This window comes from Uloborus diversus, chromosome 3 (genome assembly GCF_026930045.1).
Source record: "Uloborus diversus isolate 005 chromosome 3, Udiv.v.3.1, whole genome shotgun sequence".
In the NCBI taxonomy this organism is placed as follows: domain Eukaryota; kingdom Metazoa; phylum Arthropoda; class Arachnida; order Araneae; family Uloboridae; genus Uloborus; species Uloborus diversus.
In genome coordinates, this window is record NC_072733.1 from 100,249,370 (window position 1) to 100,268,097 (window position 18,728).

Here is an 18,728-nt window from a genome sequence, read left to right on the forward strand (position 1 = left end):
AAAACTTTGAAAAATCATAGTTTCATTTAGTAATGGTTTACGATTAAACAACCACTTTTTAACATCGGGCTTTAACTGAAAAACAACGAATAATTTACCATCAAATATCCCAAAACATTGATGTAAATTGTAAAAATGCCTTACTATTTAAGTAGTTGGAAAGTTTAATTGTCATAGAATTCAAAGTAGCCGGCATTTTCAAGGACCACTAACCTATAAAAAAAAAAGAAAAAAAGTCCAACATTTGAGAGTACCTTAAAAATAAATATATTTTTGTTTTCCATCAGATCGGCGCATTTACAAGTTTGAAATCGATGTAGTAGCATCTTCAATGAGTAGTTTTTTTTTTTTTTTTTTTTTGCTTATTGACAACTACAGATTTTCAATTTGTTCTCATAGTATTTAAAAAAACTGAATTGGGTATGCTACCAAATGGCAACACGATGTGATCAAGGAGAAAACATGTAAATTCGCTTTCTGTATGAAAAATTGTTTGAAAAATCCTACTTTTACTTTTCATTTCGTACTTTCATAAATAAGTTGTTTTCTTTCAATGCTGAACACAGTGCAAAAATCAGGAATTTAGTCTTAAAAATAATGCTTTTTCATGGAAGGATCATGGATTGAGCGAGTTTCGAAATAAAACGGATTTTTAGCTGCGGTTTTCGACCTGACTGAGAAGTATTCATTCCAAATCGCTTTGTAGCATGATAGTATCAACCAAGAAGTGTCAAACTGGAAAAAAATACCTTTGAAAAAATAATGGATTGATGGTTTTGTACTAAGCACTTCTTTTTCATCAGAGTCTTTAATCAGCAAACTAGATGTTCAAGGGGACATCTTCTTTTACTGAGTATTATCATGTTGTTCATTGTCAATTTTTGTCTTTTTTACTGTCTTTATTGACAAGAATAGATCAATTTGTGAAAATATGTGTAGCTTCCACAGAATTCCAATCTTCTTTTGCTTATCTACAATGCTAATAGTGTATTTTATATAGTGCCCGTCCTCTACTGATCCCACATTTACTGTACATTTGCGAACTACAGGTGACTGGACAGGTAAGTGAAGCTTGTATTTACTTTTGCAAACAGTTGATGAGCATAGCAGGGAGTAATATTTATTCTTCTAATTTTTTTAGAATGTTTGAAGGAATACTTGATAGAAGACAATGAGGAAATGTTGATAAGTACTGATGCACATGAAATAAGAATGAGCTACTTGCCATCAGAACAGCCAAGTGGAAAGTAAATGACTATTTTACTTAAAAAATTACCTTCCTGCGATGTATGTACTGTTTCTGATTGTTTATTGATAGAATCAATCAATATCAGTGTATCGTTTTCTGATTTCTTTCATGATGAAATCCTTAAAATATATTGTAAACCTAATATTATTTTCATGGAGAGATTTTAACATCATAGGAGGATCCAGCTTCTGGTTCATTTCCGGGGGAGAGGGAATCGAATCAGACGGGGACATTTTGGAAAGGAAAGTGGGTTACTGAGTCATTTTTGAGCACAAGGGGATTTGGGGTGAACTTTTCGTAATATAAGTTCAAAAGCGTCGCCAGGGTCCTAAGGTCACCAAAGAGAGCTTAAAAATGCAGTTTTAAGACTTCAATTTCGAAAGTTTTCATGGAAGAACGCCCCCCCCCCCTCCCCCGAATACACCTCCTTCTTCCTCTAAATTCTAATATGACCTAAATGCGTGTTATTAAGGTTTCAGTGAATTTTTTCTAGGCAGATCCCTCCCCCCCCCCTCCTTATGCTTACAGAAAAGTTGGCGCAAAAGTTTGCTTTTAATTCTTCAGATGCAGAAAAAAATGACTTCAGAAAAAGTCTAAAATTTAGTTTTTAGTACGTCATCAACTCAACGCTAAATTTACAAAATATCGCTTAAATTTACGTTTTTAAGACACCAATTTCTAATTTTTATTTGAAGGGAGGGGAGGGGGGAATCTCTCTTATCTTTATATTACAAAATGACGCCCAAACATTTCTTTGAGACTTCAGCTTCAAGGAATTTTCTGGCGAGAGCCCAATGAATTCCTCTCTGTTCCTCAAACATTGACAAAACTATACTAAAACTACGTTTTTAAAACTATATCTTCAAAACGGTTACGCGAGAGACCCCCTCCCCCCTTTCCAGAATTCCCTGCGCTTTAAGTCACCTAAAGATAATCAAAAATAAAGTTTTCTGCTTCCAAAAGATCCCCCCCCCCCCCCACTTTTAAGCCCTAGTCTCCGCCACTTCACATCTGGATCCGCTCCTGTTCAACACATGAATCAATTTTCTATGTTAAAGATTATTCGCAAAATGTTCTCTTTGTTCTGTCTTTATTATCTGTAACTCTTAACGCAAGGTAATGCGGCAAACCCAAAAAAATGTATGTCAAAGGATTTTTGAATTTTTATCATTTTAGCAAACCTAAATTAAATAATTAAACTTTTTTTTCTTTTTAAAGGTTTTTGCTCAAATTGAACGCATATTAAACACTAAAAATTTATTCTTCATTTAAAAAACTTCATGGCATTGTAAAGAGAAGTTTTGTGTTTGTATTGCTAAGTTTCGTTATTTACTTCTTATAAACAAGCTTTCCTCCTAAATTTAGTAATACAGTGTGAAATATCGTCACTTAGCTGAAAAAATTAATTTAACAAACATTCCCTGATAAGTTAAAACAGCATTAATGTGTTCAAACAAGTTAATGGCTTTATATATGTGTGAGTTTGAACCGATATTTCTCTTGTGAGTATAAAATGATCTGCAAGGTTTGTTTAATCTACAAATACTCATACTAATACCAATAAAGAATATTGAAATTCCATATATAGAGTGAGGAACCTTTGTTATTATAATATATCTCATTGTACAAGGCATTCTTCATAAAAGGTTAAATTTGAAAAAGGAGTTCTGATGCATGATGAACATTGCATTATTTATGCATCAGTAATGCAACTGATATTTAACCGCTCGCGAGCACACACACAGGAAAAACGCATATTTTAATGGGGTTGTTTCCTTCAGTCAAAAGTAGGGGAGATTGGGGATACTTGACCCCTGGGGATAGATGATCCCATAGCCAAACATATACCAAAATCATTAAATAGAGATTTGAAACCTGAGAATTATGTTAAAGTTATACTTGTACACAAAATCTGACAACACTTTTTTTTTCAGCCATTTTGTTTTAGCTCAAGAAATGATTGTCTGAATGTGTCAAGGGAAACTTTTTTTTTAGAAAAGCATTCTGAAGTTTACATTATCCAATGTATACAACTTAAAAAAAATACTGAAGTGTAATGTTAAAGTACAGACAATCTTTTATAATTGAGACATATTTCAGTAAATTGCCACTGATTGTTAATAATATAGAAGTATGTTTGTAAAAATCGCATATTAGGGATACTTGATCCCTTCGTTTAGAGTGATACATGATCCCAGGGATAAAGTATCCATAGGGCAATATAAATACAATAAAAACAATTCAACTGTTGTTTACTTAGTTGACATTAACTTTAAGCATTCAAAACCATATTAATATAGCAAAATTTATTATAGTATGAGTGATAGAATTATGTAATCACTGCAGTAAATATGCTAAACAATAAAAATATCAGTTCACACTTGTAACCCACATAACACCTCAAACATCTGAACATAAACTAACTCTACTGATGAGTTATGTTTTGATCAGCCAAATGAGTTTGAACAAGTTGAAATAGATGTCAAAACTTTGTTAGAATGGGGAAAAAATGATTTTGCTATCGTTAGATTTACATAATACGAGCTGATGTGTGCTTCACATGACTTTCTTTTACTCCAATTTAATGTCATTTTCCCATTATTGGTAATTTTAATGTGATTCAATAGTTTACTTTCTAAATATCACCAACAGTGGCCAAATTGAAACCCGACTTAAAAAAAGAAAAATCGCCAAATTTGTCGCCAAGTTGGCGACAAAGCTTTGCAACCAAAAGTCTGGCGATATATCGCCAAGTGTCCGCCAAATTGTAACACCACTTGAGTTTACATCGAAATTGACAATGATTCCCCCCCCCCAAAAAAAGGGACAAAAGACCCCCTTAAAAACACCCGAATGCAACCAAAAGGGAAGGTGCACATCTAGACCCCACTAGGAGTCTACGTACCAAATTTCAACTTTCTAGGACATACTGTTCTTGCGTTATGCGACATACATACTCACATACATACGTACATACAGACGTCACGAGAAAATTCGTTGTAACTAACTCTGGAATCGTTAAAATGGATATTTCGCGTGTCTGTACGTTCTTAGGCACTTATCCACGTGTGGTCGAATCGAAAAAAAACCTCAACATTCATTCGGGGCTGAGCAAAATGGAAATTAAGGTCGATTTTTGAGTGAAATTTTTTTGCGAATACAATACTTCCTCTTTTGTAAAAGGAAGTAAAAAGTTAGTTGCCCATTATGTAGACCCATTAGCGGATAGAATGCTAAGTTGGATTTCTAAAGTTTGAAATAAGTTTTCTAAAGTGAAAATGTAACATGATTAATAAAACTATTTTTCGAAAAATTGACAAAAGTTTAGTAAATGAGAATGAATGTCCTATTCCTATTCCTATTCAAAGTCACAACTGACTACAACTGTATTTATGTCGAGGACTGCATACTAAGTGCCTTGCCTCCATTATTTTATATACCGATAGATGGCAGCACCATCACCGGATCGAACAGTTAATGAGAATTTAGAACTAGTCCAGGAGCTAATAGCTACCTGGTGCTAGCACCCCCAGAGGTATCGTTTCACTTGGAGGATATTGAGACCACGAGCATATTTAACGTCGCCCAGTCTAGAGAGAATGAATGTGTTAAGCGTCACACATCCAGATGGGTTGAGCTGAACTTTAAGAACTACAACAAACGAATTGTTCGCATTTGACTTTTCAGGTTTTGAAAATATATGCTAGGCTTTCTATTCTTTTCTATAAGTATATTGATACTTACATTTTTCATCCATCTTTTTTAAAATTAATTCAATTGATAAAACTCTTAATTTTACTATTGAAAGACAAGAAGCAAATAAGTTGATTTTTGTGCTTGTAGTCCTTTTTCGTTTTACTTCCTTTTACAAAAAGGGAAGTATTGTATTCGCAAAAAAATTTTCACTCAAAAATTGACCTTAATTTCCATTTTACTCACCCCCGAATGAATATTGAGTTTTTTTTTCGACTTGACCACACGTGGATAAGTGCCTAAGAATTTATAGACACGCGTAATATCCATAATGACCGATTCTCTAGTTAATTACAACGAATTTTCTCGTGACGTCTGTATGTATGTATGAGCGTATGTGCGGATGTATGTCACATAACTCAAGAACGGTAAGTCCTAGAAACTTGAAATTTGGTACGTAGACTCCTAGTGGGGTCTAGTTGTGCACCTCTCCTTTTGGTTGCATTCGGGTGTTTCTAAAGGGGATTTTTGGCCCTTTTGGGGGGGGGGAATCATTGTTAATTTCCATGTAAACTCAAATGGTGTTATAATTTGGCGGACACTTCGCGATATATCGCCAGTATTTTGATCGCCAAGTTTTGTCACCAATTTGGCGACAAACTTGGCGGATTTTTTTTTTTTTTAGTAACTATTGTTTGACCATCAATTACATGGAAAGGCTAATATCCGGTTTATGGGCGGAAATGGACGTACCTATTAGTTTATAGGGGTGTTAGTTGGTTTGTTACAGACGTGCATTTTTTCCTTTCTATTATTTAGCCTTAGTTTTGTAAAAATGAAAATTTGCTCTCAGCAACATTTTTTTTTAATCTAAAGTATATTCGATCTATATTCTCACGGCAAAAATTAATTGATTTATTTATTCACAACAAAGTTTTGAGCTCACAATTTTGCTTTTACGTTCCTGAACGAAATGAAAATATTTTCTTTTCTTTTTGTTGTTTCCATGGTAACTATTTTTGTTTTCCCTTACTTTATTTTAGAAAATGCAATAAATGAATATAAGGCACTAGTGATATCATAAAACGCGTGCATTAAAATCCCATCGATATTTTCCCTTCTCCCCTGCTAGATTCATTCAGATGGAATGGTCTTTACTTGGCAGATTGCCAAATTACATACAATCCGCTGTCAAACAGTAATCTTGAATTTTTCGTTTATTGTGTTGTTAAAGAAACATGTATGTGATAAACAAAAGTGTGTTATAATTTGGCGGACACTTGGCGATATATAGCCAGTTTTTTGGTCACCAAGTTTTGTCGCCATCTTGGCGACAAATTTGGCGTTTTTTTTTTTTTTTTTGAGCAATCACGATTGCTTATTGCTTTTATTTGACTGTTTTTGACGTTCCTATCATTTTTCTCACCGCCACCCTCCGCAGCATCACCGTCGACAGGGTGCTCACGATGCTGCACCTCTAGCGAAAACCGTCTCCAGGTTGTGTCAATATCCTACACTTACACGCATACATACACACATCTACATACATATACATATATACATCTACACAAACATACATACACCTACACACACATACATACACCTACACATATACACAAACACATACACACACAAACACACACACTCATGCCTGCACACAGACACAAACACACACACACACATACACACAACTACCCACACACTCATGCCTGCACACAGACACAAACACACATGCCTACACACACACATACCCCCACACACAAACACACACGCTTACATATACACACACACTCGTGATTGCGAAAAACATAATTTGAATTCAAGATGACAAAATTCAAATTAATTTTTAATTTTTTTTTTTTTTTAAATCTGATTTCGATTTGACCAGTGTTGGTGATATTTAGAGAGTAAACTATTGAATCACATTAAAATTGCTAGTAATGGGGAAATGACATTAAATTGGAGTAAAAGGAAGTCATGTGATGCACACATCAGCTCGTTTACTTCCTTTTACAAAAAAAGGAAGTATTGTATTCGCAAAACAATTTTTAAGCAAAAATCGATCTTAATTTCCATTTTACTCACCCCCGAATGAACATTGAGCTTTTTTTTTTTTTTTCGACTCGCCCACACGTGGATAAGTGCATAAGAACAAATAGACACGCGAAATATCCATTTTGACGATTCCCGAGTTAATTACAACGAGTTTTCTCGTGACGTCTGTATGTGTGTATGTATGTCGCATAACTCAAGAACGGAATGTCCAAGAAAATTGAAATTTGGTACTTAAACTCCTAGTGGGGTCTAGTTGTGCACCTCCCGTTTTGGTTGCATTCGGATGCTCCAAAGGCCCCTTTTTGGGGGGAAATCATTGTTAACTTCGATGTAAACTCAAGTGGTGTTATAATTTGGCGGACACTTGGCGATATATCGCCAGTCTTTTGGTCACCAACTTGGCGACAAATTTGGCGATTTTTTTATTTTTTTTAAAATCTGATTTCCATTTGGCCACTGTTGGTGATATTTAGAGTATAAACTATTGAATCACATTAAAATTGACAGTAATGGGGAAATGACATTAAATTGGAGTAAAAGGAAGTCATGTGATGCACAAATCAGCTCGTTTATTTGTTGTAATTTGCAATTCAATAAGCTACTTTAAAAAAATTGTTAGTTTTATTTATGAAATATGTTGTTCACAACTGTATTAGAGAATAAGTTACTGATCAAAAGCATCATAAATTCATTTAAGTTGTGTACATTTTTTTTTTTACAAATGTCCTAGTGGAATTTAAAACAATGTTATTTTATGTTCACATTATTATAATCTAAAAAAAGAACTAGTGTCATTTTTTAGAAACATTATATAGAAAACTAAAATCCATAAATAAAGCTGATCTAACGAAAAGTTTATGTATTTTCTCAGTTGGAGCAAGTATCTCCCATGAAGGGATCATGCATCCCTTGATGTGGGGATGCATGATCCCTTTATGAAGTTAATGAAAAAAATTATTTTGCCAAAACTATCTATTTAATTTCAACTAAAAAATTACTGTCGGATGTAGGAAAAAATTATCTTTCTTCACATACTTTTTTTTTTTTTTAAACTAATAATTTGCAGCCAAGAAAAAAAATTGAAAACTAAAGTGGGGATCAAGTATCCCCAGTCCCCTCTACTACTTTTAGTCACTTAAATTGATTGAATAAGGGAAAAAAAAACATGGAGCCAGAAAAAACTTTTATTTTCCCAGCAGTTATTATTTATCTATTTTTTTAAATGTCCAATTTTGGAAATAAGGCGTGGTCTGTATGACGTCACAAGTGATGCACTTTGGAGCGCTACTCCATTGGTGTTTTCACTTTGCTGTCAACCGCGTTGCCAGGATATGATAATTTGCTCTGTGCGCTAACGGGATCAATTAATGGCATTTCATCACTTGTGATGTCATGTGCAAAGCGTGAAAAATGAATTTCAATCTGCTCAACGATTAAAATAATTGTTAAAAAATATTACACTTTGTCAAATTATTTAAAAAATTGTTCATTCCTATTTTTTTAAGGTTGCTCTTTCAGAAAAAGAACTTTAAAATTTTTAGAAACAACCCAATTGTTTGGAATTTTGACACGAGATGAATGACATCTGCTTTAGGCTTAGAATTGCTTATCTTTTTTAATGGAAATTTATTAAATTAACTTCAAGGGACTCCAATTTTTTTTCGTTATAAAGGGAATTTCGTTGTAATTGAAATTAAGCAATGTAATGGAAATTAAATTCGGACTAAACATTTATTTCGTTGAAACGCATGTTTCCCTGTATTGGTATTCGCTGTTACGGTATTTCATTGCAAATGTTTTTCCTTTTCAGAATTCTTGTAGATGGACCTTACAGCAGCTGTTTTGAAAACGTGTTTCAACATTCTGTTAGTATTTGTATTGCAGGAGGCATAGGGTTAACCCCCTTTGCGTCAGTGTTAAGCTATTTAAGGTATGTAAAACCATAAATATAATGGTAAGTTGTATTAATATTTGTAATACGCAATACTGGTAAGAATCTCGATTTTTAAGGAATGTGCAGTGCTTCATTAAATGTCAGAAAAGTTGTGAATTTTTTGCGCTGATGAAAAACGGATGTAGCTGCTCCAACTGCCGGTTATATAAGGTGGCCCCATTATAATCTTAGTTTTACACTTAAGAAAAAATTCTGCAAAATCATTATGACTTTTTCTTCCTCTACTAATCTTGAAAATGATTGACAGATTACTTCAGAAATTCTCATTTTGTTAAATTTTCATCAGTGTTATGAATGTTGAAGACTATTTGAACCAAAAATAGGCCGTAGGTATTGCGCTTGGAAATTCATCAAAGCTCCCAATAACGTAAGGGGTTGTCCGCAAATGAGTCACGCTCAGGCCCGGACTGGCTCCTTCTGGGGCGGTCGGTTAGGTACTGGAAAGGGGCCCCCTGGTATGAGGGTTCCAGGGGCCCTCCCCGCGAAAATGTGAAAAAGTTATTGTTTCAAAAATTGCTTTTCCTTTTTGGGCATGTTAAAAAATTAAAACAAAAGTTAAATTCATGTATAAAAAACATGTGTTTGAAGTTTTACTTGACTTTACCTTTAGTAGAACGAAATTTCATACCATTTTTACAAAATCTATTAAAGGTGCGTTATTTTATTTATTATTATTTCTGAATTGTACGTTTTTTTATTTATTTATTCTTATTTTTTTATTATTATTATTATTATTATTTTTGGTTATTTACCTTGTAAGGGGAGAGGGTGTGGAGAAGGATTGTGATGCAGGGCAAAGGTTGGAAAGGTTTTTCCCGCCACCGGTATTTACCGTCCTGGGAAATACTACGTTTTTCCCACAGGAGAAAAACTGATTATTAAAAATATAAATTCAGAACAATCTTTTAAAATATTAGAATTCAGTTCTAAGTAAATAATAGCTTGAAAAACAATACACAAATTACAAATCATAATCGTGTTTATATTCTTCGTCTTCTACTTCCACATTGGATCTTAGCATCATATAACAAAACACTAATTAAGAGACTTTTTGCAAATTTTATTTAAATTTAACACAAATTACTTGTTGCTTCTCTTGATGACCCTGGTATTTTAAAGTTTAAAAATTTTAGTTTATTGTGATCAAAAATATTTATTTAGGAAATTAATTATTGATAAAAGAAATTGTGAGCAAATTTTATGTTATTATGCAATAATAGGGAAGTTTTCAATTTTTCAATTTTATTTTTATATGATAGAGTAACATGTATGAACATCATAGGTGAAAAAATTTTTGCGGTACGATAAGTAGTTTTTTTTAAATTAATTTTTTAAGTTCAAGCGCTTGTGACGTCAAATGGCATAGGAAGTGACATCATGCACTCTTTCGATAGGGGAGAAGCCGAAGATCACGCATTCGACTTCGAAGACGAAACGTAAAAGGCTTATCTCCTCGCATTTAACTCCTCGCGTTTCTGGAACAATAAACTTCGCATATTCTCTGAAATATTCGAATATCATCATTGATGTTACATGAGGAAGATTATTTAGATTGTACTTAAACGAATCCGGTATCCATTGTGTGTTCAAAAGGATTATTGAATTTCTAAAAAATAAAAATATCAGCACGCTCAAAATTTCCCTAGCGAAAACAAGGGATCTTCGGCGGAAGGCTGCCCATTCGCGCCCTGTGACGTAGGCTCGTGACGTTTCAGAAAAGCGCACTTTTGCGCGTGGATTTTTAAAAATTCATTAAAAATCACGGTGTTTTGAAATTCGGCGATGGTGAATTTTTTAGTTTTGAGGGTCAATTCCAATAGCTAAAATATGAACATTTAAAGGTTGCAACTTCCCTATTCTTCTTTATTTATATTCCTTTCTTACACAATAATTAAAAACCCAAGGGGAATTCGTAATAACTATTCATTTCTAACCTTCATTCTACACATCAGATTCAGATAGTCAAAATATTTCTTACATATTGTTATTTAGAAGTTTTTTCCGGTATTTACCACTTTTGAAAAGCGATAGCTTTGTGCAAGGTAAATTAGATAAAAATAGAACAACGTTTAAAAGCACAAAAAGGATAAAAAGTTTTTAAAAACGCAGACATGTTTCGGAGGCAATAGGAAGCCTCCGTGTATTCACGCCTCCGTGAAACATGTTTTTTTTTTTTTTTTTTTGAGCAATCACGATTGCTTATTGTTCTCACTTGACTGTCCTTGACGTTACGGTTCCTTTTTCAGCTTGGACCAGGGCTGCAGCACCACCGGCTGGTCCTGAGCACTGTCCACCGGAATCCACTTTTGCTGGGCGGTGGCGTCCATGTCTTACACACGCATGCTCATACCCACTCGCCTACGCGCGCTCGCCTTTACACACATACACACGCCTACGTGCACACACGTAAGCCTACACACACACGCACACAACTATATACACGTAAGCACCCAGGAGGAGGGACATGCTTGGGCGGGGAGCCATTTCTAGAAACAATAACTGTAACCAGTAGACTCTTGTCGCAACTCGTGATTGCGAAAAACATAATTTGAATTCAAAGTTTCGGAATTCAAATTAGAGTTAATTTTTTTTTTTTTTTTTTAACTTTTTATCCTTTTTAAACGTTATTCTATTTTTATCTAATTTACCACTTTTCCCGGTATTTCTTCCCAGTATTTCCCAGCGGGATGAAAAAAAAAACAAGTTTTGGACGGGAAAAAGGCAACCCTGTGTAGAGCTTCCTCTTTCGGTGGATTAGGGTAGACCGGGGCACGTTTACAAAACGAACTTTTTTCAAAACAAATTATAACTGGAGGGCCAATAGTCATAACAGATTGATGCCGCTCCCTAGCAAATATCCTCACAAGGTTTTGAGCATCGGGCGAGCGTCCGTCTAGCATGCAGAAAGAATTATCGGTTTTCTACCAAGTCAGGTAAATTTTGAGTTGAACGTTTTGAAGCTTATTATTGTGAATAAATAATACTTAGTTAAGAAAGAACAAATATATAAAAAATAGCACAATTTTATCCTTTTTTGAGAATTGTATATGTATGAACTGAAATTTTATTAACTTTTTTTGCACGATAAAAATAAATCCAAGCTTGGCGACAGGGCAAATTTACGCGTTGACGTCTGAGCACCTTTACGCATATTCTTATACTGTGGCTTACTTCTAAACGTGCCCTGACGCTTTTTTCGCTCCAAACTGTCTCAAAACTTTTTAGCATCATCAGGCTATTTAGTTTTGAAAATCACTATTTTATTTTTTAATTGAGTTACAAATTCGTATCTTATAGCTTACAATCATGTAGTGCTGTCTTCATGCCTGCTCAGTTTTTACTTTATACTCTATTCAGTCTGTAATAAATTTGCTTTATTTTAACTATGGTAACACATTATGTTCAAAACACTCTAACCGAACCACGTTAAGTGTCAATATAAATATACGTAAACGTGCCCCGTGTCCGGGATAAGTTTAAGCAACCGACTTGGACTTAAAAATGATTTTTTTAACGGCGGTTAAAAACAAAATGAGGAACAATTGAATATACTTATCTTGACTCCATTAAATGTTTCATAAAACCGCAATGCCTGCAATTTCCTACATTAAAACATAGAATGTAGAAAATTCATTGAAAAAATTCCGCGTAAAAGGGCTTCGGTCGACCGTATAGAATATCCCCAATTTTAGGAGGTACGGGAGGTTTTCCCCCGGGGAAATTTTTGAAAATCAGATATAAAATTCTGAATTTTTAGGCCTAATGGGGGGGGGGAGCTTAGTCTCTAAGAGAGAGCCCTTTATCCTCTCCGTGGGTGAGCCACTGTTGGATGGGGCTGAGATTTTTTTATCACACGCTATTTTAAGTAAAAGCAATGCCTTACTAGCAGAAAATTATCATACCTTTTCTGCTTCATCTTGTCACTATTTTGCCCCAATGTATCCATCTTTTAATTTCCATAATAAAAATTAAAGTTGGCTCGTACGCAAGTGAAATACAGACCTTCAACTATCTTACTATAATACAGATTGCAGAAGTAAAAACCACACGTGGAATAGTTTTATGGTCAATATCCTGTGATTAAGACCCTATCCGAAAGATTTCCATGTGCATTCAAATTTCCCATTTATTTACTGGTTCAAAAGCAAAAGGAGATGGGGCACTAAAGCAATCTACATGAATCCATTGAGTCTTGAACAAGTCATGAAGTTTTTATTTACTCCTATTTTTATTACACCTGCATTTCTCTTTTGTTCGAGTTTTTTTCACACGGCCATCATCCGTACCCAAGTTTTACAGTTCTTGTCTTATCTCATCTTATTGATTCTACAAGAACGTGCAGAAACGTGGAGAAACGCACTTTTAGCGGCCTGGATCACAAAGGCTTACTCCGAGAGGGCTCCTAATTTACTCCTGTCACCGGAGTAACTTAGCCATGCGTGGAACCCAATTGACAAAGACAGACCTCTTGTGTAATATCACCGACACCCCCGGAGGCGTCGGTAGTACCAGGGCTGTGGAGTCGGAGTCGGAGTCGAAGAGTCAGAGTCGGACTGATTTTGGGGTAATGGAGTCGGAGTCGTTACAAAACATACCGACTCCGACTCCGGGCTTCTTTTTTCCTTTCCTTTTCACTGCATTTTTCTCCTTGCATTTTTTAAAAACTGACTACCAATTGGTTCGATTACATGTATAAAAAGATACTAATGAGAAAATAACTGCCATTAAGGCAATCAGCTAGCTTGAATGCTTACCGAACTTTCTGTAGCCGTCCCCTAGTTTGCTAGCTATTTAACTTAACTAATAACAACTGTCAGCAAACGGTTTTGTTGCCTAACATTTTCAAGTAATCACTTTCAAGTAAAAATAGAAATATAGTGTTTTGTTCGATCTCAGTTATAAAATAGTAAAAGAAACGTAACAAATTAGTAAGTCGAGGCCCGTAGCTAAGGTTGAAACGTTTAAGGGTGATCGGCAAATTCAAAGAAGTTCTGGCGAGAAAGCACGAATCCAAAAGATTCGATGAAAGAATCTAATGTTTTTTTCTTTATTAAGACTATTTCTATAAGCTTGGTTCTTACTAAAAAGTATGGAACAAAATAAGTGGAATTGATTTCCTGATTACAACACTCAATAATTGCAGTTAATCTCAACATTTTCATATTAAGGTTCATTCTAAAGCGGCCAATAAAATTTAAATTAAAAATTTAGCAAAGAAGAAATATAGGCATAGTAAAAGCTACTCGTACAAATTCGCATACCGTCGCATTTTGTGTAAAATTAGCTCCTGACGTATATGTGCCATATTTCGTTGAAACTTTATTGATGAAATATAATTAAAACTATATTCGCGAAAATTTTCAGAATTAAAGTATTTATATTTTTTATAAACTCTAAAATTAATTTTGGATGTCATCTACCATATGGGTGTCACCCGGGGCAAACCACCCCCTCTCAAGAACTTGGATTTAGAAAAAAAGCTTTTTTTCTCTCACGTTACAGCTTTCAAAAATTGAAAGCCCACAATTTGATCAATATCTATTTGTTAAACATTGAAAGTGGGGGGGAATTACTTTTCAAATTTTTTAAAATGGATTTTTAAGTCATCTCACTTTTTAACTCGTAACTAATGGAAAATTTGATTTTTAAATTGAATTTCTAACGTTGTATGCGTCTTGGGTTTACAATAAAAAACAAAATGCGAAATTTTCATAAAAAGGAATTAATATTTTAATCTCTGTTTAGAGGTTTTCCCCCTTCTCCTGAAGGGAGAGAGGGAGTTGAAAAAATACAATTAAAAAATATAAAAAAATCCGGAGTCGGAGTCGGGCGTTTCAAAATCTCGGAGTCGGGGTCGGCCATTTTCCTTTCCGACTCCGCAGCCCTAGGTAGTACACCTGGAGAAAGAGGGAAGGAAAGAAAAGTTGTTGGTTAAAGTTTTATTCGTTGGAATTTGCAAAATATAACTTTTTTTAACTTCAGGATTGCTCTGGAGATCTGCGTACACGCAGACTCCGCAACGCGAGGAGGGGGGGGGGCACACCACTATGGGGGTCCCACAGCCCGAGAAACCAAAGAATATCTTTAAAAATAAATCGAACACCTAAACACCTCCAGGATTTTATTACTGAATAGGCCAACTAGGTCGTGGCCTAGGACCCACGATATTTAGGGGCCCTCAAATGACTGAAACGACTTTAGTTTGCGACTAAAATTGTTTTAGCCAATGGGCCAATGGAAAAAGGTTGGAAACGCCCCCCCCCCCTCAAAAAAATATTGGCCTACCACCCCTCGATATCTTAATCGGACCCCGAATACCTTTGCTGAAATTTTAAACGTTGAAAATATTTTTTAGGAAATGTTTGAAGAAAAAACGAAACTCAACACATATTAACCCAGGAGCAGCTAAACTGTGCAATTGTGACGTTTAAACACATTTTTAAATAGACAAAAAAAAATATATGTACGTAAATCCTGAAAAATTCACAATGTTTTAAAATCTCTCTTCAGGGGTGGCCACCTAGGGGGGGGGGGGGTACGGTGCAGACTGCGCCATTGAAAGTTTTAAGCGGGTGTTTTGAGGGGCATTTTTTACTTTTCTGGGGGGGGGGGGTCTTCGTGATATTTAGGGAGGTGCGCCTTCGCTCTTAGGGGAGTTGGGCACCAATGAATCTCTTTATGATAGTCTCATCAGTTCTAAAAGGGTGAAAATAAAAATTTAACTTGATCAAAGGATTGATGTTAATGTTTTGTATATCAACTTATATAAAAGGCACACAAACCTCTAAACATCCAAGTTAATAGAGGAATAAAATGAAATTCAAAAACGGATTCAAAGCATTCAAAAATTAACCGAAAATGCCGTGAAAACTGGTCGAAGTATTCTCACAAAAAAAAAAAAAAATGTTTTGACCAGTTCAGGTAAACAAAATTTCTGTGAATTTCGGTTCATCACAGAACAGAACCTTAAATAGCATCAACATCAACATAAATGAAATAAAATAAATTAATGAGACAAAAACGAATTCAAAGAAAATTTCAAGCAGAGAACAGAAAATAAAATATTTGAAAGAAAACCCTCAAATCGAAAAAACATGCCTCAAACTTATAAGAAATACAGAACGAAAGCTAAATCATTTACCAAATCAATATGAATTCCATACAATGTGAATATTTTTTTCAGAACCAAGATTTACAGAGAACAGTTATTATTAGAATACTGTTAAGTCCTGAGAAACTCTTGTTTACTTGCTTATATAACTTAAAAATAAAATGGGCATTCAAAAAATTAGGATTTAAAGTCCCACATAACCACAAAAAACCTTAAAATAATAATAAACTTGTAAAAATATTTAAACAAATGAATTCAAAATTTAGATAGAAATATTGAAGCATACAAAAACAAACAACCACTCGTTAAATTTTTTTTGAGCGGGGGGGGGGGGGCAATTCAATTTAGTGGGTGGTTAGGGGCCCTGATGATTTTTTGCAGGGAGGCCGAACATTTCTGTTGGGGCCCGTAGGCGATTCCTAAGTTGCTTATTTGGTAATCCGGCCCTGTTTACGGGACAAATTCAGAGAAGTTAAAACCCTAGGGGGTCCTAACCAAAAGTTAATGTTTGCCCCGGGGCCCTACCTGGCTTTAATTAGGCCCAGTGTGCTATTTGTATAAAACTAGAAAGAGTGATCAAAAGCATCCCGGACAGGGCCTGATTAAGATAACGGAAGGTTCTAAGCAAAGATTTTTTGGAGCCACTATGCAGTCAAATCTTACTTTTAGTCATTAGCTAAAACAACTTTAGCCATTGGGGGCCCCCTAAAAAGCAAGGACCCTAGATCACAGTCTAGCTGGTCTATTCAGTTATCAGGCCCTGATCCTGGCAAAACGTATAAGGAAACAGATTAAAATAGTTATAAGGAAATCAAAGAATTGTAAAATCATTTTTTGCTAAAAATTTTTTTTCGCTTCATTTGGGGGCCCTTCCTAGCTTGGGGGCCCTCGGCGATCGCCGACTAGCCGACCTGGCCAGTCCGGGCCTGGTCACGCTTTGAGGGGGGGGGGGTTCGTGAAATTGTGGCAGTTAATAAAAAGTGTAAGAGAGGAGGCAATAAGAAGTGTGACAAAACACATCTTTTAATAACCATATGCTCATAGAAAATGCGTGACATGTGACAAGAAGAGGGGGGATAAGGTGGAATGTGCCACTTTGTAAAAAAGGGGAAGGAGGGGTCAAATTTGTTGAAAACAAATGCGACATCATTTACGTAATCCCCTGGTGTTTTCCAGAATTTCGTTGTTATCTCTATTCAATAACACTTTTTCAAACTTTTTTTTTTTTTCATTGTTTTTAATATTTCGTAGTAATTTATGTATTTAAATAGGCGCTATGTCTTACCACGCAGCTATTTTGATAATCTGTGTTATTTAGAGTTAAGCTGTTTTCAAAATAATCATAACTTTCTCGCTTCCTTTACTTTTTTTCGACAAATCATAGTGGATAGGTTACCGGACTCGGAATCGGAGGGTCCCGGGCCTGTCAAATACCCACCGAAAACGTTCGGAGTACGTGCTCGTTAAATCTCGAGATTCGAAAGTCTTGTGGTGGCCGGTCTAGTGTCTATTTATATACACATTATTGCTTCTATGGACACATGGCTGCTCCCCTCATTTCTTCCTGAGGCACCCAGTTCGGAAATCCCTGATCTAACGTATTACAATTATTGTATCACTATCATTATTTATTTATTTTATTTATTTATTTTTGTAGCTAAAAGTTTGGAAATTATTCGTGAGCTAGCTAAAACCAAATAACTACCTCTTTATTTTTTCCCCAAATTTTGGAGCGGGCCCGGGCTTTCTCAGCTCCTCCCTTATATCCGCCCTTGAGTCTCAACTATAGCCGGCTTCTTCTCTTCATTTTAAAATAAATGCCAGTTCGTGTATTTTTTTATTTGAATGAATTTTAGTGGAGCAACTATGAAACAAAACGTCATTTTACCTTAAAAATACTCTGTTTTAGTTGATTAACATACATTGATTCATATATATTTATTTATTTTTATTGCTTTCAGGATAGACATGGAGAATTTAACCAAAATAAAAAGGATTCATCTGCTGTGGATTGGGAGAGAAATAGAAATTTTCTATTGTTTTGCAGAACTTCTGACGGAAATGTTTGAAACTGTAAGTTTTTATTTACGAGAATATCTGCATCACATATTTTTCTTTCTTGAATGTACACTCCTGTTTGTGAAAATTGCAACACAATGAAGGAAGCATCATAGTTGAATCAGGGCCGTATCCAGAGGGGGGGGGCCTGAGGGGCCCGCCCCCCCCCCCGAAACCCGAAATGTTTTGTACCGTAAAACAGAAGGTTTTTTTTTAATTCCTAATGTCAGAAAAGGAGAATAACAAAGTTTTTTTATTCTTAATTTTGCTACTATTCAAGATTTATAATATTTTGAAGAAATACAGAAAAAGCAATTCTATTTCTCATTAGCCGAAAGGCACACTTGAAATTTAGACCTTTAATTAGGACTTCCTGCTCTCTTTCCCAATTCAATTCAGGGCAGTCCAGGGTCAAGGCAGGCCCTTTGTCAGTTTTGGTAAAGTCTGGTTCTGCAGACTTTTCAAGTCTGCCGAACTGACTTCTGTGCACTTCCTCCTCCAGGGGCGTGCACAGAAATTTTGGGGCTGTTACAAATACCTTTTTTGGGCGCCCTCTATATTGGTTACCTATATTTTGAACCCTAGGTTTAAAGATACAGTGAAACCTG

At 35.1% G+C, this 18,728-nt stretch overlaps 1 protein-coding gene across 3 annotated transcripts in view; it reads left to right on the forward strand.

Annotated features, from left to right (window-relative positions):
• Positions 1-18,728, forward strand: part of LOC129218597 (NADPH oxidase 4-like) — a 121,560-nt gene that overhangs the window by 75,123 nt on the left and 27,709 nt on the right. For all 3 annotated transcript variants that reach the window (XM_054852917.1, XM_054852915.1, XM_054852916.1), the window contains 4 exons: positions 1,001-1,061; positions 1,142-1,247; positions 8,808-8,927; positions 18,024-18,135. In XM_054852917.1, the coding sequence (XP_054708892.1) occupies positions 1,001-1,061; positions 1,142-1,247; positions 8,808-8,927; positions 18,024-18,135 (399 nt within the window). The remainder of the gene's footprint in view (positions 1-1,000; positions 1,062-1,141; positions 1,248-8,807; positions 8,928-18,023; positions 18,136-18,728) is intronic.